General features: G+C 41.2%; 1 protein-coding gene across 3 annotated transcripts in view; it reads left to right on the top strand.

Annotated features, from left to right (window-relative positions):
* Nucleotides 1-21,988, top strand: part of sned1 (sushi, nidogen and EGF-like domains 1) — a 54,849-nt gene that overhangs the window by 29,263 nt on the left and 3,598 nt on the right. For all 3 annotated transcript variants that reach the window (XM_072684099.1, XM_072684100.1, XM_072684101.1), the window contains 17 exons: nucleotides 3,385-3,477; nucleotides 5,289-5,420; nucleotides 5,727-5,846; nucleotides 5,984-6,100; nucleotides 8,899-9,042; nucleotides 10,359-10,532; nucleotides 11,372-11,485; nucleotides 12,785-12,898; nucleotides 14,536-14,649; nucleotides 14,761-14,877; nucleotides 16,249-16,536; nucleotides 16,749-16,932; nucleotides 17,586-17,698; nucleotides 19,476-19,754; nucleotides 20,603-20,738; nucleotides 20,816-20,898; nucleotides 21,124-21,222. In XM_072684099.1, the coding sequence (XP_072540200.1) occupies nucleotides 3,385-3,477; nucleotides 5,289-5,420; nucleotides 5,727-5,846; nucleotides 5,984-6,100; nucleotides 8,899-9,042; nucleotides 10,359-10,532; nucleotides 11,372-11,485; nucleotides 12,785-12,898; nucleotides 14,536-14,649; nucleotides 14,761-14,877; nucleotides 16,249-16,536; nucleotides 16,749-16,932; nucleotides 17,586-17,698; nucleotides 19,476-19,754; nucleotides 20,603-20,738; nucleotides 20,816-20,898; nucleotides 21,124-21,222 (2,421 nt within the window). The remainder of the gene's footprint in view (nucleotides 1-3,384; nucleotides 3,478-5,288; nucleotides 5,421-5,726; nucleotides 5,847-5,983; nucleotides 6,101-8,898; nucleotides 9,043-10,358; nucleotides 10,533-11,371; nucleotides 11,486-12,784; nucleotides 12,899-14,535; nucleotides 14,650-14,760; nucleotides 14,878-16,248; nucleotides 16,537-16,748; nucleotides 16,933-17,585; nucleotides 17,699-19,475; nucleotides 19,755-20,602; nucleotides 20,739-20,815; nucleotides 20,899-21,123; nucleotides 21,223-21,988) is intronic.

The raw sequence follows: 21,988 nt of genomic DNA on the forward strand, positions 1-21,988 counted from the left end.
ATGGTAATCCACACGCATAAAACCAACAAAGAATCTGTACCAATCAAACAAAACCTTCAGCCATCATTTAAATGCCTGATCACACATACAGGCTCAAATAAACTTGGCCTTACTCCTCTAGACTATCCCTTATGTTGTGCTTCCTGCACTTCCTATCCTCTAGTCCAGGTGCCTGAGGAGTTACAGGAGGCAAGCAGTCCTCCATGATTGGCTGAAGACTCTCGCCCTGGTCTGACAGGGTCCTCTTACCATGATCCAGTCAAATCCTGGCTACTAAAATCATGTCTTGCACATGGTAGTTTTACTTTCAAATATCCTGCAAATATCCAGCATGGTTCAGGGCCACTTGGGCCCAACATAAAAATGTAGCCATTTCTGCCATTATGCCTTCCTATTTTCCCAATGTTTCCTGATCTAACCTGATCTCATTGTTCTAATTATTGTAATATGTAACAAACATGATCTACTGAAAACATAGCAGTTTGTATAGTGTTTGTGTCCTGAACTGCTGCTGTGGAAAATTGAACAGTGGTTTGCTTCAAATATCAGTGGCACTGTATCAGTACTCGATTTAAAAGAGCAATAAGAAGTGCTTACTGATTAGGAGAATCAGGAAAACCTATTCTCAAATGCATCTCAGAAGCAGTAGGATTGGCAAGACCTAAAACTGGGCATTTTTGAGTGATGCCAACCAAAAAAAAAAACATTGAGTAAGTGATGTCAAAGCTTCCACCCAATTCGGAAAGGGCGAAGCAAATTGCAAACCCTATTGCAGTTTTCTTTGCCAACAATTTGTGTCCATATTCAGTCATTGAGAACCAGGGCTTTAGCCTGTGGAGCCAATACACTACATCCTGTCTCAAAGATATTTTACTGCCACAGCAATCCTCATACTCTGCAAAGAGACCAGAACTGAAGTGATGGAATCACTGAAAACAAAATGAGTAGAATAGCTGTATCATTTATCATGTGATGTGTGGACCTCCATTGTCACTGAATGTTATGTAACCATAACTGACCATTTAATGTCAGATGAGTGGCAGCTAGCATCTCCATACAAGAGCAGTGAATGAGAGCCACACAGGTGAAGATATGGCTGAGCTGTAGTTACTGATTACGCTCCAGCATGGTCATTGCTGCTGAACTGGGTAAATTCCTACATGTGAAATGCTATGCCAACACGCTAAACCCGGACTCTCAGCAAGTAATCGAGTTGCCCTCTAGCTTACTTGGGGGAGTAGACTTAACACTACGTTTTTCCACCACAGCCCCACTGTAGAACCTTCCAGTTGACTTTTCACATTGCTTCCATTCATTATGGATCACTACAAACCACAGCACTCACACAGTGAGACAAAAAGTGAAAATCTGTACAGAAAAAAGTTGTTAATAATAAAAATTGCATAGCAGCCCTCTGAATCATAAGCAATTCAAATCAAGAGGTGCCTACAAATTCCCACCCCTATTACTGGTCCAAACGTTGCTCTGAACGTGAGCATATACTCTTTCAAACAGAATCCGCATTTACTAAACCTAAGAGTCATCCTGCTGCATCTGTTATGTAGCTTTGGAAAACACAGCACTGCTTAGAATCCACAGATTTGAATCACTCTCTGGCTCCCTTGTGAAAAAAGAACCATGGCTAAAGTAGACGTGTGTGGAGTGCCATCTTGTGGGAGATTTCTGCAAGTGACATTTTATTTGGGCCCAGTAGCGGTTTCATCGAGTGCAAAGGGTTATGGTCCAGTAGTGTAACTGAAATACACTACATTGACCTGCCCAGACGAAAGGTGTACAAAAAGGTATACCTTCTGTAACAAAAATGTAAGGAAAGAAATATCAAATAAAAGTCATGACAAATAAGAGTCATGACAGAGTGTGTGGAAGCAGTGCAGCTTAAAAACAAACTAAATAACAACTGCAGCGGTACGGTTAAGTTTTTTCTGAGATTGCATTGTGAATTATGTCAAAATACGGATGAAAAAATGATTAATGATTTTAATAGAAGCGTAGTGCTACATGTGAAGATCTGTTCAACGTTAAAAAGGTTCTTCACCTCATTTACCATCAATCACACTTCCATAAGGTGCCAAAAGTGGTTGTTTAGAGGCATCCTTCAAAGGATTCCAAAGCTTTGCGGCACCTTTACGTTTGTGTAGTAGGGCTTAAGATTTATAACGGAAAAATAAGCCCACAGTTTAAGGGCTCACACATTTATTCTCTCACTGACCACAACAGCAGGACAGCTGGAGCCTGCACAGTCCCTCCACATGATGCAAACTGGACTGCTCTTTCCCTGTAGCACGTTTCCATTTTCAGGAACCATCTCCACAGCATAACAGAGACTGGCTCCACAGCATCTTTCATTTGCTGGTGTTGCATTATGCATTATGCATGCTTTTGGTCAGTGTGTTCTTAAATAAGGGGTTCAGCATACAGTTCTCCACTCTAAAGCTGTCCACTGAGAGGGCTTTTTTCTGTACTTCTCTCTCTAAGAGAGCTTTAATAGTATGTGAGCCTTTGCAAATTCACGCTACTCCTCACCCTTGAGCTGAAATAACTATCAGCGTTTATATAGACTCTCTTAAATCTCCCGAATACCTTCCTGCCCGGCGAACTTGGAAGGCACAGTGGAAAAAGGCGCACGGTCCTATGAGGAAGAGGAGGTAGCGGCCCGCAGGCAGAACACAGGAGCGCCTAATCGTCCGCCGAGATCAAAGCCAAAGGCCTCACGGAGGGCCCATGAAAATGGCTCCACTGAATTAACAATCTATTAATTGCCTCCAGGGCCTTATGTCTGATCAAAAAACATGGTCCATATTATCAGAAAAATAATACCCTCACGCGAGCCCCCTGGACTTCAAAAGGAAGCAATTTAGCAGTGATACAGCCACTTCCTTTGATCCACTTCTGCAATTACGTGAGGAGGGGGAGAGGAAAATAAAAACGATCTTGCAGTTTGTGCGGAGGAGAGTGAGAGAGAGAGAGAGAGAGAGAGAGAGAGAGAGAGAGGGAGAGATGCAGAAAAACGACTTACAATCGCCCAGCAATCCTTGAACTGTGTGGGAAAAGAGGTGGAAAAGAGTGACCCAGGAGAAAAGTTTAGACTGTTAGAAAAACCTCCTTCCCGCTGCATTGCTTTACTCTGCACACACAGACAAACTTCCATTCCCACATATGTGCTTCCTCTGTATTTACACTTGGTGCCACTTTGACTAATGCGGAAAGAGCGCAACATGTTTTAGGATAGTTAGAGTGTTTACTTCTCCAGCACAGTGAAACTACAGTGACCTCCTTCAGGCGAGCGGCGAGAGCCTACACTACTCATGAGTCTCTCTCTCTCTCTTTCTCTCTCTTTCCCCCTCTCTCTCTCTCTCTCTGTAGAAGAGTGTCTATGCCAGAATGGAGGTGTTTGCATCGATGTGAATGGTACCTGTGAATGTCCTTCAGGCTTCACTGGACTCTACTGTCAGTTTGGTATGCAAACTTTCCTGTAACTTTTCGGTGTCCGCAAACTTTTATTTTTTTCATTTGAGACAGATGCATCAGAAATATTGCTGGAGAGGATTAAGTAGAATTCTCTACAACAACTTCTTCACTCATTCCAGTATGCAATGCTTGACTTTCATGGGTTCAAGCTCTAGAAATGGGATAAATCCTATAGCATCCAAATACATGATACGCCCAACTGTTTGTGGACACCCCTTCTAATGAATGCTTTCAGCAACAGATGCACAGACTTAGCTTGTCTAGTCCTTGTAGAAAAGTACTGTCAATAGACTAGGTCTCTCTGGAGCAGATCATCATGAACCTGTTGGCACCATGCCTAATGCCAGATGTAATGTGATCTGTGGAGCAGTGGACCTGTGTTCTCTGGAATGATAGATGTTGCTCCATCCAATACTTTTGGGAGGAGTTGGGGATGAGGTGGGGTGATGCTCATCCAACATCCTGAATTCACTAACGTCGCTGAATGCAATCAATTCCAAAGCAGTGCTCCAAAATCTAGTAGAAAGTCTTCCCTGTGCTGTAGAGATAGCAGCCGTATTCTGATTGGGTGTGTAAAAATGTGCTACATGTTTCCATGCTACACTTTTTCCCCACAGTTCCTACACACTAGCTAGGTCTTCCTCATCATGCACTGCCACAGTGTTTGTGCTGGCAGGGTGAGAGCTCGCTTAGAATTTCTCAGAAACACATGAAGCCACTGCATCCTCTTTTTTTTTTTAACTGCCACTAAGTTTTCACCGTTTTTTGGACATTGCATGATTTTTGTCTGACTGCTGTTGCTGTACTTTTTGGTCATCGTTAAATATGGTCTGCACTGGTTACTGTTTCTGTCATTAGCAGTGTTTGTTAGCTCTGCTTGGGGTGGGTGATGGACTCTTGAGACGGCTGTCCAGTTAGTGGTGTTCAGCGAACTCAGCACACAGAGTGGAGTACAACACTGGCTTTAATGGGTGTCTGCAGCTGTTTCATCTAGTGCTTGAACAAGGAAATGCAGCATCCTCTGACCGAGGAGCCTAGAGCTGAGCTGCTGCAATCCTTAACTTGTGAATGTGATCTGAACAGCTCTATACATAGCTGATTTTCCCACCTCTAATAAATAATAGTATTACATATACAACATGTTTTCATGTCTCATCATTTGTTAGTTGTGGACTAAACACGCAATGTTATTGGTGTCTCACTTAGTCCAGGTTTAGCCTTAATCTGAGTCTGGTATACCAGCCATTAATGTCTGGGCTATAGGTAAGCTGTTGTACAGTATTGATTAGATTTGAATAGGATTTGCTGGATAGCTACACAGTATTTTTAGAACGGGGACAAAAATGCAAAAATGGCCCTAAAATGCTCGCATGATCATGTCATTTTACCCGGGGGCGCTTACACTCATTTGATCAACTTCATTAAGAAGCAGCATACTACCCAAAACATACCTGTGTGTGGTTTTAACATCAGGTCTCTGAACTTGCCACACAGACTTTAAACCTGACCTGTAACCTGTAAGTTCTGTAAGTTCAGTAACTTGTCCTGTAAGTTCAGGCAGAGAAGTGGAATTTTTGTAGCTTTTTCTAAATTTGAGGTCAGTACATTCTGTCACTGTGTAATGAAGCTATGAAACCACCCTCCCTACTACGAGTGTAACCTACATGCTAGGAGCTGCATTCTGGTGGAACTGTCTATTTCATTGTAAGATGAGGATGAATCAGTCTGTGTTTACACCTTGTTTGTTTACACCTGTGACACACCCTTGATTTTGACCTTCTCGCTGGCTTGCTTTCCAGAAGTAACGCAGACGCCGTGCAGTAACAACAGGCCGTGTCCAGACGGGGGCCCATGTCTAGAATACGGTGGCACGTATCTCTGCACTTGCCAAACTGGCGTTGACTTTGACCACAAGGACACCTTCCCTTATGGTAAGAGAGAGGCCTGCATGTGCTGCACATGACGCACACCATTCCCATGACAGTAAACACGTGGCACACCAGTCTGTCAGGGTGTCTAATGCCTCCAAAATGCTCCAGGCAGTGAAATTTAAAACATGATTTATATGTCTGGTGACGTGACGGGAAGGCAGTGCTTCAGTTTTGCCATTAAGGGTGAAATGATCTATGTTGTCATGCACATTCAAATCAATGAATCATTCCCACAAGCCCAAATAAAAAGTCACCAGCTCGCCCGGTGTGATTGAACGTGGTCAAGTCGGTCTATGTGTTTTCCAGTACAGCCCCGATCGGCCTGCGATTCGTCGCCGTGTCAGAATGGAGCTTACTGCTATGAGCGCGACGGAGGCTACATCTGTGAGTGCAAGCACGGCTACAGAGGGAAGCACTGTGAAATAGGTAATAACGCCCATGCGCGTGTGTGCGCTGCATTGCCCATCTTTCTGCTTTTGCACACTGTTAGCCATTCGGCTCCCTTTTGCCATGCTTAGTGATACATGCAGCCTTGATTTGTCTCTTCTCTTTTTTGTCCTCAGTCAGATTAAGTATGTGTGCCTCCAGCCCCTGCCGAAACGGAGGCTCCTGTAAAGAAGAGGCTGGCAGTTACCACTGTGTGTGTCCGTACAGGTTTACAGGGAAGCACTGTGAAGTGGGTGAGTGTTTAAGGGTGACTGACTCACACTCTGCCAAAAAAACATTGCTTGACAAGTGACATCATCTAAAGTCTAGTCTTTCTAATATTTCTCATTAGGCGATTGCTGTAAGAATGTTGTAAGACTATTTAACATATTTATAGACCTAATTTGCTTTCCACTTGCACTAGATAAAATTACATAAACTAAGGATGTCCCAATCCAGTTTCTTGCCCTTCCCATTCATTTGAGCAATGTGCTACTAAAGATTACTCAGTTTCTATTCGATTCAATCTTAAGCTATTAGTCACCTTGCATCCTTAAGGTGGTAGTCACTTCAGGCTCCTGCAGATGGTGCTGCATGAGGATAATAGGGCTTAAAATACCCAAGGGGTGTGTGACAGAATTCATAGATTAAGACGAGGTGCTATAGTGATCTTACTGAATGCATGGAAAATGGGTCGCAAATCAGACGTTACTGATTAGCAAAAAGGAGTGATTGCATTTAGGCGTGAAAAAGGCCATAGTGTGAAGGAAGTAGCTAAATTTGCAGGTGTATCAAAGCAGACGTTCATGTTGGTCTACCAGCTGTGGCAAAAATCCCAGTCTGCAGGAAATTCTTGTCATTCTCGTCATTCATAAGCAGAAGTGAGCAAATGGCTCTTGCCCAATAATTTAGGTAAGGTGTGCTGCCTGTTAATACTAATCTAAAATCCCTTTTAGAAGATTTTTTTAAAATAATGTGACATTTTACACTGATGTGTTTGCATTATTAAAATGACCATAGTGTGACTACCAGTTAGTTTAACCCCTTAAAACGTTTGACCTACGTTAGCCTCGTAGCCCCAGGGCATAACTAAAACAATGCCCTGGCTGATTGATTACATTCAGGGTAAGCAGAAAATTGTGTAAATACATTTTTTACTGAATCATCACCGTTTTAAAGTGTTTGAGTTTAATGAACACAGTTCAATCTCTGCACATTTGAGCATGTATTTGCAGCTCTTTCCTGAAAGGACCATGCAGCCCCATCTCCTCTCCGCTCATCAGAGAAGCTCTAGCCATGCACTGGTCAAATGGAAGAAGTGTGTAATCTGCTTTTGTTCATGTTTGGAGAAGTGCACTTCCGCACACACAGTGCCATAAAATCTCTGCAAAGAAAATCAGCTCCTCAAAGCCAAGAGGCTTTTCATCTCTGGAATCTCATTATCCCAACTTTGTCCCGTATTAGAGTTGTGCAACCGCTTGGCCTTGTGGAGTGATCCAATGCGCTGGAGAGTGTTCAAGGCTTGGATTCTTCGCATATAGAGGAAAAAATGACCCTGGCACATGAGCCTGAAAAAGGCTGTGTAGTTCTTTCTCAGAGCTACTGTTATGATTAATGACTTCTCACACATGTTGAGCTCCACATTTAAACAAACTGCACTCGCAAATATTTGCTCAGAACACACAAATAAACACGGATATTAAAGCACTTCTTTCCCCACAACTCCAGGGTCCCATAACTCTTCAATAGGTCGAGTAGAATGCGAAACTCTGCAGTTATGCTGGTCTCAGCATTTCAGGCAACTTGTACAGCAAGATTTGGAGGTCTGCTGGGCTGTAACCCAAGGTCACCACTCTCAAGCTTGCACTTCAGCATTCTATGCATGACACGTTAGAGGAGTACACCAGCATCTGTTAACATGTGTAGCATACAGACAGTAATAGTGAGTTTCTCTTTAACCCCTTAAAACAGCATGCAGCCTGATAGCTGTTACAAACGTCTATTACCAAAGATTGGCAATACATCTTAGTGTGTAATATGCCTTAAAGTTTTAAAAACAAAAATCTGGTGACTCAACACACTTATAACAAAAGCCATAACACAACCGCTGGGTTAAGTGAATGAGAAAAGATACAGATAAAATGTGACCCCTGACAACTGCGGCGGATCTGGGAGACCACCAAAACAGCTCTTAAAGGTCTTAAAGAGAGAGGGGATCTGTCCATCCTTCCACTGTGAGACAAAGAAGTGTAGATACTAGGGTTTAAAAAGAGTAGCAACTTAAGCTTGTACTCAAGTAAAAGTGTAAAAGTACTGGTTTCAAAACTACTTAAAGTATAAAAGTAAAAGTAATGTAAGGAAAACAATTGCCAAAGGATTAGGTCGCACCACAGGGACCTATAGTGCACTACCCCACCTCCCCAAAAAGCCACCTTTCTAAAAGCCATAATGACTATAATGTTATATTAAAATGTACATGTGTTTCATGGAGTGGAAAATATGATGAGTAGTTGCCTATAAGCATTGTAATGGTGTAAAAAGTCAAACTTCAGAGGCATGTGATCAATAAGCTTTATTGGAATGTAAATGTGGAGCTTATTTGGGACATTTCATTGGGACATCTTCATACTAGGCTACATACGTCTGCTGTGTTCTTGCTGGAGTGTGATGTGATGTGCAGGTGTGATGGATCGCTTACAAACCAAGCAAACCAATAGGGCGTTAGAATGGTATATGTTTACAATCAATTTCACACTTTCTGGATAGTGTGATTTATCTGGATAGGGTTTCTCTGAACGATGACTAGCCAGAATGAAAACAAACCCAAATGAAATAGGAGCAACGAGGCTATTTTTAAAATGTAAGGAGTAGACAGTACAGATAATTAAAAAGTAAAAAGTACAAGTATTTGTACTTTGTTACGTGGCGCCTCTGCTGTGAGTACATGTGGCCCTCATTAAGAAAAAGGTTAACTCTGATTGACTGTTAGACTCACTAAACATGTGTTACCTTTGATTTGATTGTATGTGTGGGTGTGTCTGTGTGTGTGTAGGAAAGCCAGACCCCTGTGCTTCAGGTCCATGCATGAACGGAGGGACATGTTTTCACTACATTGGCAAGTACAAGTGTGAGTGCTCTGGATCCTTCATGGGACGACACTGTGAGATCAGCAGAGGAGCAAACCCAACTTCAAAAGGTAATCCGTTTTTTCTTGTGGTTCATTACAAACCCAAGCCCAAGACGTATCCCACTCCAATGATACAGAATCAGTATAAACAAATTCCTCTCACATTAAACAGCTAGAATCCAGCCCCTTAAGTGCAGCCAATAGGGCAGTTAGGCAAGAGAATGCTAGACATTCATCTTCATTCAGGTGATGCCAGGAAGACGTAACAGATGCCAGTTCCTCCTGGAGTGCTTGGCTGTGGCTCTCCTCCTCAGAGAGTCTTCCGTAAACCTGATACTCATTCTGAGTGGTGGCTGTAACTCCTGACAGTGCCTCTGGTTCTGTGGGTTTTCTTCGTGGTGGTGTTGTATTCGTGTGCTGCTGGTTCCCCTCTCGCAGAATGAAATATCAGCCCTGCATCATCTAAAAATAAAACATTTCACAACGTGGATGTTTTTACAGCTTCTTTCTATTTATGGATTTTGTAAGGCATTTGTGGATAATGTAAGACGAGACCTGCTGATTTTTTACGTTTTAGGGAAAAGCCATAAATTTAATGTCATGCTCCAGCGCTGTTTGAAAAAGAGAAAGTAGCTGCTCAGTTTTTATAACTGGCGATGATTCTCTTGATGGTGAATTAAAGGCTCTGTTATTTGGAATGAGTAAAGTAGACTCCGTCCACTGGAAGGCGAAAGTGGCAGACCTTTCAACTGAAACTTTCACTGATTTTTTTTTTGTTTAAATGTAACATACTATAAAAATCTTACATGATGTTGTCTACAGTTGGGTAGTGTAACTCACGTTCACACCACTAGTGTGAATACAAATCACGTTATTGGCTCCCCGAACGGACACACTGTACATGTGCATTTGTTGACAAGCTGAGCTTATGTGGACTATTACATTAGAGTAATACTACTGGATTTGTACCGGTGCAGCTCCACCAAAGTTACAGCGTTCCAGACCCAGTGTGGCAAAGACAGAGATGCCATTTGTATGGTGGTACAGTGACTTTTTTTTAATCAGTAGTTCATAAGTAGTTCTGACCAGAGGAGAAAAATGTATTTATTTATTCCTTTAAAAAAAAGAAATTTGCTTTCATTGTCTTCAGCTATTATATAGATTTCTTCAAATCCTTCAGCAGCAAACCTGGATTAATTGAATGATGACTACAAATAATGCTGTTTTGGAAATGGTTAAACACCTTGACACACATAAAAGCATAACTTATTTTCAAATAAATATAAACAACATTTAATAAGTATGCAATAAGTGCTTTTCTGATTCACTGCAATTCGGTGCAAGGCTACTAGCTTCTAAAGAGACCAAATGACTCTTCACTACAGGGAAAGACTGTGGCCCCCCTGCTAAGGTGAAGCATTCAGAGGTGCAGTTCTCCTCCACCAGCCCAGGCTCCATGGCTCTGTATGCATGTCACCCAGGATACACCCCCGTTCCCAGGGCCACCCAGAGCATCTGCAGCAGCCAGGGCTCCTGGAGTCAGCCCCCTGTCTGCGAAGGTTAGTGGAACCATACCTAAATCTTTCACTGGACAGGGTTTGCCCAACGGACGCCAACGTTTCCAAACGACTCCAGTATTCCAAACGTGGCAGCTGACTGTGGGCTGTTGGGAAGATGAAGCGAGGAAGAAGGACACAAGCAAAGCAATTTACCACAGGAAATGTGGAAAAAAAACATTTGGAAACAAATACCGATGAGCCCAAACAAGTTTAAACACCAGCCTGGCATTTGTCAGAGTGAAAGCTCGGACGCTATGTAGGTGCACCAGCATTGAGTCCATATTGGGGCCTTTGGGGGCATGGTGCACAGTTTAGTACTCTCAAACACACACCACCAGTCTGCGGTCTCTCCACAGGTCATAAACTATGGAGCCGCTCTGGCAACATAACATCAAGAATGAATGTGGATAGTACATCATCCTCACCACAGTACAAATAAAAAGCAATGTATTTAGTGCTACATACTGTGAGCCAGTGAGAAAAGCATAGCAGCCAAATGGCCTGCTTGATTTGTCGATATACAGTTTTCTTGTTGCCATGAGAATAGGGCAGAGCTAGCCACCCGATGCCTGATTTACTGTAATCTGTGTTTTCATGAAACATTCCTTCAGTATCAATTTTCTGTTGGCCTTGAGATGTGTGTTTATAATGGACGTCACTGTCTCCGGATGTGTTTCTCTAAAAGACATCTACAAGCATTTCTAACATCAGTTAAAAGAGACATCTCTCTGTCCCTCAAACCTGCCCAGAATCATTATATTTAAAATTCTGCTCTATTCTATACATTTCTGCAAGCTGGGTGATTCGCAGGAATGACTCTCTTCCCTTTGTCTCTTCAGAAATAAACGAGTGCCTGTCTCAGCCCTGCATGAATGGAGGCACGTGTCGGGACAGGGTGGCCTCCTTTCTGTGTGATTGTGAGTCTGGGTTTACTGGCCTGCGCTGTCAGACAGGTAACTACAGTCTAATAACTCACTCACTCTTAATGACTGTGAGGGTTAACTTTAACACTGTGGGCCCTATTTTAGTGATCGTTTGGCGAGCCATCAACTGCGTACCGTGCAGCTTGATTTATGCCGTGTCAGTGTGTCTTTGCTGTCGTAACGATGGGAAAAGTACGTGTAGATACGTATTGGTGTAAGATAGAAATAAGCATCGCGCCGTGCCCTGCACAGGGTGTAAGATAGGGCCCATTCTACGAGATTCAAGTCCGACGACTGTGACGACCACTCTACAATCTACAATCCAGGAACTCTTCTGAAACCAAGCCTTGGTGGATTTTGAGGTATGCATTTGGAATGTCCAAATACTCCCAAGCTTAAGGTTCCTCAACAGACGCAATATTTCTGTGGAGCAGCTGGAACATTTTGGGCCTATGGATCAGCGGTATAAAAGAAAGAACACCCTGCCTACAGTGTAGCAGGGTGGCGGCTTAGTAAAGCTCTGGAGCTGCTTTGCTTCGGCTGCCTTCGATGAGGGCTAAATGGATTCAGTCAAGTATCAGGAAATCCTAGTAGCTTACGTCATGCTTTCTGTGAGGAAGCCAAAGCTCGGGCATTATTGGACCACCAAGGTTTGGTTTAAGAAGAACTCCTGGATTATTCTGGAGTGATTGTCACAGTCACCTTACCTAGAAAATCTTTGGTGGAATTTAAGGAAGGCGGTTACAGTACACAAACTCCATAATATCAGTAAACTGGCAATTGCCCTTGAGAAATGTGCTCCATAAGGTACTGAAGATGTTAAACTTGGAGAAAGCTCGAATTATAGTAGTTGTATTGAGCTATTCCAATTGATCTTATTTGATTGGTTTATTGCAGCTAAAAGTTTGTCTAATAAACCTAATATGCAACTTTCCCAAAATAAATTCTGTTTTATGGTTTAAACAAAAATCAGCAAATGACTGCCCACAAAGCTCTGCTGGCCAGATGATATTTGCATATTGGACCAACATAAACCAGACTTTTGGTACCTATAACATTTGTAGTGTCATAATGCTTGATACTATGACAACTGGATTAGTATTGGCAGTCAGACTATTGAAATATTTACATCCAACCAAGAGTGCCTCTGTGATCCAAGAATAGCAGTAGTTTTTCTTAATTTAGGTGAACAGAGTGAGTGCAAACCTCCTCATCTTCATAGTTTATGTTAATATCGCATCCTGTATTTTGAAGAAGACTTGTGCGTGTGTACTGAACGCATGCTTTCCACTGTGTGTTTTCCATGTCCATGCTTGTGTGTTTTGTCAGATCTTGATGAGTGTCTCTCAGAGCCGTGTAAACACGGAGGCACATGTGAGGACCAGCCAGGCTCCTACTTCTGCCACTGTCAGCAGGGCTACACGGGACAGGACTGTGAAATAGGTAACCCACCACTGCATCTGTTCCAGATACTAGCCTTACAAACATGAATTCATCTTGATACAGTAGCTCTAGCCAGGGCTAGCTGTAGGCCAATTTGTCTGCCGCAGTAAAGGGCTTTCAAATAGTAAGTATTTGATAATTAACTATTTAATTGTACAACCTTTAATTTCACTTAACTACATGTAAAAGTAAAATGTCCTACTTCTTTCAACTCACTTCTGTATATGGTGTTACTCTCAAGAGGGTGAAACAATATGTGATGGATTTTCAAATGAAAGCAAAAGCAAAGCTGTGGCCATAGGCGCAAGGCTAAAGGCCAATATCCACAGCATAGCACGATTTCAGGTGTATTAGTTTTCTGATAGTCCCGATGTTTATTAGATGTACAGACAACGAAGATACAAAAACTGATTAACAATAAAGTTTACTCACATCTACCAAGAAATATAGCTCTGAGTGCCGCTGTGTTGCAACACAGAGTGCCGTACTGCTCTCTGTTCTCCACCTTATTCTCAGGACACATTTTATTTCATTAAAGGTTTGTACTCGGTGACAGGCTAGTTATGCGTGGTTAATATTGATGACTACCTGCCCATTATTGTAAGATAATTAGTGTTTACATGCAATTAGTAATTAGTCAGTAATCCGATCAACACGTTTACATGCACCTGAGTAACCTGATAATGGCAAAAATCCAGATCTGCGTGAGTCAGGCAGTAATCAGAGCTCTGCAACCAGCCAATAATCTCACAGAATAAGACGTGATGTAAACATCATGTAAAACCCATGCGCAGACTGAGAACCCTAGACCCTATTCTGATTAAAGCAATCAGAGTATGCTGTTTACATGACCATTTAATCAATCAGATAACGGCATTTTTGAGTGCATCTATATACACACACTCACTGTCACTTATGCCTATCAGCCTCACAATGCAACATCATTGTGTTCACTGTCCTGGACTTCAACAACATGTGTGGTAAAACTAACAGTGAGCTAACAGTAATACCTGGGACTAACTGATCCGCTTTTTGAACACCTACAGTGCTCTGTTGGGTATTTTTGTACCCAGTACCCAAAGAGTTTTGTGTAAATATTGATTATTTAAATATTTTAAAGAAAATAAAACATGAATAAAAGTCATCTTTGAATAAAAACAGGAAAGTACATCTCATTGTAGGCTGTATTTTCCTTGCTGAAGTAAAACCAAGAATAGAAATACCTATTTAGTTTTACCTGAATAGTATTTTACAAAGAAATACAAACTACAAAATGTGTATATTTTGTACAGCACTGGTTTGTGTTTCCATTTTCAGCTTATTAGAGCATTCAGTATTATAAAAGTACAATATTAGAAACATAATATGTGCCCTACAGTGTCCTAGTACAGTAGTATAATAGTTAAAATCGTTTATAGGCTGGAGTGTTGGATCAGGATAGTACAATAGCATGTGCTGTGATGCTGTTAGATACAGTACAACACACTGTATTGCCACATCACTAATATTCAGATGATATCCGTTACTGAACTAAGTGGACTCTGACTGGGTCTTAGATTTCTAATTCATTAAAGTAACCAGTAACCTGATTGCTCTGCTGACATAAACCTGCTGAAGTCACCTCATTTTATCTGTAGAGCAGGACGGATGTGAGTTAAACCCCTGTCTGAATGGAGGTGTGTGTCGGGGCTACAGGAGAAGCCACACGTGTGTGTGTAAAGACGGCTACACTGGGGATCGCTGCCAGACATGTATGTTGCACACAACTTTCACCAACTGTTCATGTGTCTGAAGTATTATTTAACCCCTGCAGGATGCCAAGTGGCCAAGTGTTGTAAATCAAATCTTTTATCGCCCTCTAGTGGAGAATCCATGTGTATTACAGCCGTGTGGGAACCGAGGCTTCTGTCGCAGTGACAGGAGAGGAAATTACAGCTGTGCCTGCAGGGTGGGACACACAGGCCGGGACTGTGAGAGAGGTACATCATTTATAAGTCACACTTCTCTGGATGATCGGATATTTAATTCAGATCAAAATGATTTCTTTTATTATAGTTTGTTGTATATGTTCAGTGTCCTTCTCTGCCTGTTGAGACTGCTGGGCCAGCTAAGTTTGAAAGTATCATTGAAACTGTAGGAATCAAATATTATATATTAAAAAAAACATGTGATTTGACATGATTCTTCACAGCTTTCCAATACTGGAAACCTGGTGGACTGTGACTGTAACTATTATTGACACAATTATAAATGTAAGACTTTTTAAATGTGACTAGAATGTAAAATAGTGTGACAGCTATGTAACTTCAGAATGAATTTATAATACATTTTACTTGCAAAATGAATGATCCAATCTCCAGGCATTTAACAAGACTCTGATGTTAGATGTTATGATAAGTAATGGGATCAATTAAAAAAAAGGATTTTCGGTAATTGTAGAATTTGTCAATTTAGTTCTAAACTAAAACTATATATTGTGCATGGCAGAGTCACTCACTGTCTTCAAACGCAGACTGAAGACCCACCTCTTCAGAGAATACTTGGACGAATAGAGTACTATGGTCACCTTATTGTCTTGTGTTTAGTAATGTCTAAGCTTAGAGGTTTCCTTTGAATTATTAGTCTATTCTAACTAGCTAAAGGTTTTCTTGGGTAAATAGCAAAGCACTTTGTAAGTCGCTCTGGATAAGAGCATCTGCTAAATGCCTTAAATGTAAATGCATTATTTGTAGCAGAAGTAATCTCTGAGTCTCTAAGTCAATGTGTTTCCTTGATTTTGTAATAGTATGCAATTCATTTTTAAAAAGAATGATCAATTGTACCACTCTGTATGTGTCAGGTGGTGCAACCACATATGATATATAATATATTCCAAAAAAAAAATCTTTCTTTTTTTTATTGTTTTAACGGTGTTGCACCACCTGACTTAGTAAGCTGGACCAGCCTGACCATGATTTTAAACTGACCAAATATTTCAATATTGTCAAAAGGCAAGTGGCCATGGCACTGCACCATAAAGGTTACTTGGTTCTTTGATGCCCACTATTTCTAAAAAGAGAGTCAGAATAAAAGTCCTTATGTCACTAATAATGCGTGGCTTATGAGGACATTATAATTTGTAATATGTTATAATTTTAACGATTTCAAACGATTTTTTCATTAACCTGGGCTGGGACACACCTCCTGACATTTCTAGGCTTTGAGCAAGAGTGCCTATGTATACAAATGTGCATATATATATATATATATATATATATATATATATATATATATATATATATATATAGTCTCCTGTTTTTATATTTTGATGCTCAGTGTTTTGATTAACAATGCTCTTTCATCTTTTCCAGACCTGCTCCCTCCGTCCGGTCTGCATGTGTTGCGAGTGGAGGACAGTGAGGTGGAACTTCGCTGGGATCAGTCTGACATCACACAGAATCTGATCAGTGGCTTTGCTGTCGCTTACGCTCCGATTGGCCGTGGCCCGCGAAAAACAGACTTTCTGGAGAGGCAGCATTCCACCTATGTCCTGCAGGGCCTGAGCCCTGGACAGCTCTACAACATCTCCACCTTCTCCGTCAAGCGCAACGCCAACAGCAACGACATAAGTCAGCCTGCATTCGCCCTAATACGCACCAGTGAGAGCCCTCAGTTTCACCTCTGTCACTTCTGTGTGTTTGAGTTATAATGGGATGTTACACTGAATCAGAATCTGCTATAGACTTTCATACGTTCACTAATACATTGCCATTTTTGGAGATACAAGCTTTTTTTGCATGACTGTGGCAATATATTAAATGTAGATGTAAGCCTATGCGTGTGTTTATTATTCCTGTGTCGCGTGTTTCAGGGCCGCGGAAGGTGGAGCAGCTGCAGGTGGTGAATGTGTCCTCCTCTCAGGTGTGGCTGCGTTGGCTGGTGCAGGCAGGCCAGCACACTGCTGTCAGTCTGTTGCGGGTCTCTCTGGTACCCTCGGATGGGAGCGGCCCGCGCACGGCCATCCTCAACACCAGCGTCACAGACTACACCTTCAGGTCAGCAGTGAGTCCTGCAGTGGGATAAGAGCTGATGACTGCGTGACAAAAAAGATAGAAGCTTCACAGTTAAAAGGAGCTCTTAACTGCTGCCTCCAGCACCTCAGGTCACCTCTTATTCACTGACAGTGTCAGAAGACAGGGTCTTAGTGACACTGTAGAACTTTCTTCAGCAGTCTTTCTTTAAAATGTATGGATAAGGATTGTATTTTTTATGTAGCTAAATGGTTTCAAGTTGAACATGATTTTCATCAAGATGTAGGCTTAGGATGTCAGGCTTATGGGTGCCCAAGGCTCAATTCATGAAGGCCCCGCATTGCAACTTACAGGACTAACCTTAAAAGATCTGTTGCTAACATCTCAGTGCCAGATACCACAGGACACCTTCAGAGGTCTTGTGTCCGTAGAGTTGCACCGAACTGCAACATGTAGCTGAAGTTAATTAAGAAACCCCCCTGGCTGCTTGTTCTGAACGATTAGTGCAAGGTTTAGGTACCTGCAACACTTGTTCTTACCACTAGGTGGTGCTCTTGATGCATGTTTATAGTCTAAAGTCTGATAAAGCTGATAAAACAAGAAATCAGACTGTCTGTTAAAAAGCCCTGGAAAACTTTCAAAGAGTGTTTTGCTGACTGCTGCTGTATGTGCCACAGCTCTCTGGTCCCAGGTCAGATGTACTCCGTGGATGTGCTGACACAGAGTGGAGTCCACCCAGAGGACCTGCCCTCCACCAGCCACTCTGCGGGACCCCTTCACTTCTGGACAAGTAAGCATTTTTATTCTGTTCTCTTATTGAGACAGGGGCGATCTCTATCAGACACAGGCAGGCTGATGATTTCACTGCTGCCATGAGACATTATCTGGTCAGGGGGATCTTTGTAGTGACCACTTTCTCCCCTGTTGATGGACAGGTTAGAGGGGAGCCAATGAGTGTAGCTACAGACTAGGTGTACCTAATAAACAAATAATAAACAAATACCTTTGTGTAGTTTCTGTTAATCACATCAAATTCAGAAACTTGTACTTTGTAACTATGGAATTCAAGGAAAATGTAAAGGCAAAAAATTAATCTCACTTGATTAATTGCTTATCCCAGATGCAGTCGATCAAGCAGGATGTGTTTGGTATCTGATGTGTGCTTCTTTAGTGGAGAATGGAAAATGCTAGGCTAATATTGCTAACAAACACTGGGTTTAGACTGTCACCATTTCATGCCAAAATCTTTAAAATGTTACATAAGCAGGTTTTTACATACATATTTGAAGACACAGCTATTTAAACTTTTAATAAATGACTGATATGACAGCTACACATGTTCAGTGGAGAGAAACCTTTCTTCCTTTTACTTATTTAACAAATTTTGTTACAAAAAGAAGATCCACAAAAAAACATTTCAATTTTATTTATTGTTTTTATTCAGCCAAATTAATTTCAGTGTACACTGGGATTGCACACAGCTAAGCACATTTGAAAGTGAAAACAGTGAAAAGCAGGCACTATTTCCTGTAAAATATTGAATTTTGTATTTTGACGCTGACCATGCAAAGGCTTATCTGTTCCACTAAAGCTCACATTAAGGCGAATCTCAGAGGCTTTTGTGCAAGCTTGTGGTGTTAGTGCCAGTTTGAGTGTACCTCTGCCTTTTATCAGAGCAAATATATATATATTTAAAATGTGTTTATGTGACTTATTAAGTATATTAAGTATAAAGCCAAAAATATATTTGAGTGAAAGTTAATGACATGTTGACATTGTCACTTGAGTATAATTTTGGCGTCATACTTCTACTTTTATTTGGGTTTTAAATACAGCATACATTTCTTTACTCGCACTAAGTGGAGTTTTACTATACTTTCTTCACCTCTGGTTAAAAAACCATCATCAGCAGCAGCCTTTTAGGAAAGGCAGGCTGGCCAGGTTAACATAGGCCTTCTATAAGTGACCAGGGCAGCATTAAACACGTGTTGAGAATTGGTAAAGAGTTTAGCATGTGGTTTGTAATTGCTGTTAACAAAAAGTAAGTAAGAGACAGCAAGGCAAGTTTACTTATATAACACCTTTCACACAGTTACAGTGGCAACTGTAACAGTGGTATTTTGTAAAAGCATTGTTAAATAATAAGTTAAATAATTAATAAACAAATCTAATTCATAAAAGTAATGGACAGCAGCCAAAATTGAACATAACTGTACTTCAAAGTTAGACCAACTTCCAAGCTGTTAATCAACCCTTGGGATACCTAAGCTAGCAGAATTATAAAACCTCCAGAAGCTGACCTTGGGAATATCCTTGCTAGGAATATATTAATAATTAATAAATTAATAATAATAAAAAGAGAGATCTTGCCTATTTTACACTGAAGCATGGAAATCTTTGAGCCAAATGTTGTCATATGTCCCCCAGGTCTGTGTGGGACACTACTTATTGCAATGCATTGTGGTATAGACATGAAAAAGTGCATATTGTAAAACTGAATATTCAGCAGCACACAATACAGTGCATAGGGCAGATTTCCTGTGCGATAACCACGCGTTCTCTGTCAGGACCTCTGCCGCCACAGAACCTCTCTCTGTCCTACGTGACCACCACCTCTGCTCGGGTCACGTGGGACCGGCATCCTCGGAGCGTCCCTGATGGCTTTGTGGTCAACGTCACACGTGGTCTGAGCATGCGAAGCCGCTATCTACCTGACGGAGCCCTGGGGACGTACACCCTGCGCGACCTGAGTCCAGGACAGCACTACCGGCTTGCGCTGACCGCTGTCCGAAACACTGGACAGGAGCAGATCCACAGTGTTGCCCAGCACTTAGCCTTCACCACACGTGAGTCACACAGGGAGGATCTCTGCTTTTGGGAGAAATGGTTTGAGTGATGGCTTTTCTCAATATAGATGCTGTGCTGCAGAATAGATGCTGCAACTATGTCAGATCAGTTTTGCAGTATCAGTTTATTATAATTTACTACAACTTTTATTTTAGAATTATCTAGCACTCTATTCATCTCTCTGAACACGCTCTGAACTCACATTTAGTGGATAATAAGTGGGATTCCACGTATTATTAAATACCTAAGAGAGTGCTTTGGTGTTAAACGCTCAATATTCAGTGGTGGACTCTGAACAATTCTGAGCATTTAATGATTTTACATTACAGAAAATCACATTAAAGTTTTTTGCAGACGAGTGTCTACTCGTCCCCAAAGATAAATCTTTTTTTTTTCATTTATGACTATTGTATTACATAGAAAACACATGTACAGTATAACCACTGGTCATTTTGGCTAGTAAATATAATAGCAATACCACTGTAATACTGGCTAGTGAATGAAATGGCCTTTTTGCAGCAGCAGGTTTTCCTACAATGCATAATTTCATAGCTAAACTCCAAATGACTTTATTTACATCTCAACAATTAAGTTATGCAGAAATTTAAAATAAACAACAACAAAAGACTTCTTATGTATTGCTTTTTAATTATTATCTTATTACAAATACAAAGTTGCACAGCACATCATACTTAGGTCATTAGATATACTTTCCATTTCTTTGTTTTCTTTTTGTATTAAGAAACAACTAATTATCAACTTTTGGACGGTAATACAATAGCTATCAAACAAAACTTATTTTGTCATCTGCATGACTGTGACTTTGTCCCATTTGTTTTCTGGACAGTACCTCTGGAACAGCAGGGTAAAAACGAGAGAGCTCAGGGAGGTCGGGACACGCCCAGTGGGCGCCCTGTGGTCCGGCCCAAACTACAGGATCTGAGCACTGATAAAGACAGAGAAGTCTCAGAGGACCTGCCTAGGTAGGTATACGTGGGGAAGATGAAACAGAAGTGATCCTAATCTGTGGATTATAATCTTTTGTTTTGGTCTCTTTCAGATACACAGAGCTGATAGATGGCAGGGGGAGAATAACAGCAAAATTCACCAACTTACCTCGCAAAACCATTCGCCACCGCACAAGTCAGTGACTTGCCATTTCATTCTGCTTGACTTTTTGAAAAATCACGTTTTTTAGATTTATACTTTATACTAACAATAAGCAGCTCTATACCATATAGAACATACTGAATGTTTTAGCCTTTCATTTACTTTCAGAATGATCTACATTATGCGTTTTAGCTTTTTAAACAATAACTAAAGTAGTTAAGAAAGCCCATTTGCTTACTTCACTGTTCTCTCACACAGAACCTGAACCTCCAATCAAATTAGAGAGAATGGAGGAAACGACCAATAAAATCAGCCTGGCTCTGGAAATCCCGGAAGAAGTGACAAGGAGGAAAACTGGTGGGTGTTCCTTTCAGTGTCATGAACCCTAAATATTATCATAAGAAACAGCGGTGGCTCTCTTCAGGGAAGACTGGGGCCAGGGCAGATTCTGTCTCTGGCATTGTAGGTGGTATTTTCACTCTCTAATTGCTCCCAGCTGAGGTGGAAGCCCATGCTTTCCCTTTGTAGTGTCACAGTTCAACTGCATGGCATTCACCTTGACAATACAGTGGCAATCTAAGGCTTGTCTATTAGAGAGTCCAAAAGAATCGTTTGGCAAAGGAAATGCAATTTACTATCCAAATGAAGTCAATTAGCCAAGATACATTTGATAAGTCTAATAAGATTAATGTGGTGCACAAATAAAGAACAGATAATGAAATGTGATGCCCCATCAATTAGCATCGTACAAACATGTAGACTTATTACAAACTGCAGTTAAATACACTTGATTATGTGGTCTTTCTCTATCACACGTTGAACCACAATTGGAGGGTGAAATCTGCTCTCAAGTTATTCCAAAATTCCAAAAATTATTTTAATTGGCTGCTAGTATAATCTTTGCCAATATTATATAATCCACTAGACTAACACCAGAATCAGAAGGACTACCCTACCCACCCAGACAGAGCAAGACCAGTTATTTTCTAAAGATGCCCAGAGATAGCTTCTGTGACATACTGTTGTTTTGTGTGTGTGTTTGAAAGAAATCCCACCTGACTGCTGCATTATTCATTTCTATGTATGTGACAGTTGTGTGTATTGGGATGATACAGTATAATAG

Source organism: Salminus brasiliensis, chromosome 7, assembly GCF_030463535.1.
Source record: "Salminus brasiliensis chromosome 7, fSalBra1.hap2, whole genome shotgun sequence".
NCBI classification, from domain to species: Eukaryota; Metazoa; Chordata; class Actinopteri; order Characiformes; family Bryconidae; genus Salminus; species Salminus brasiliensis.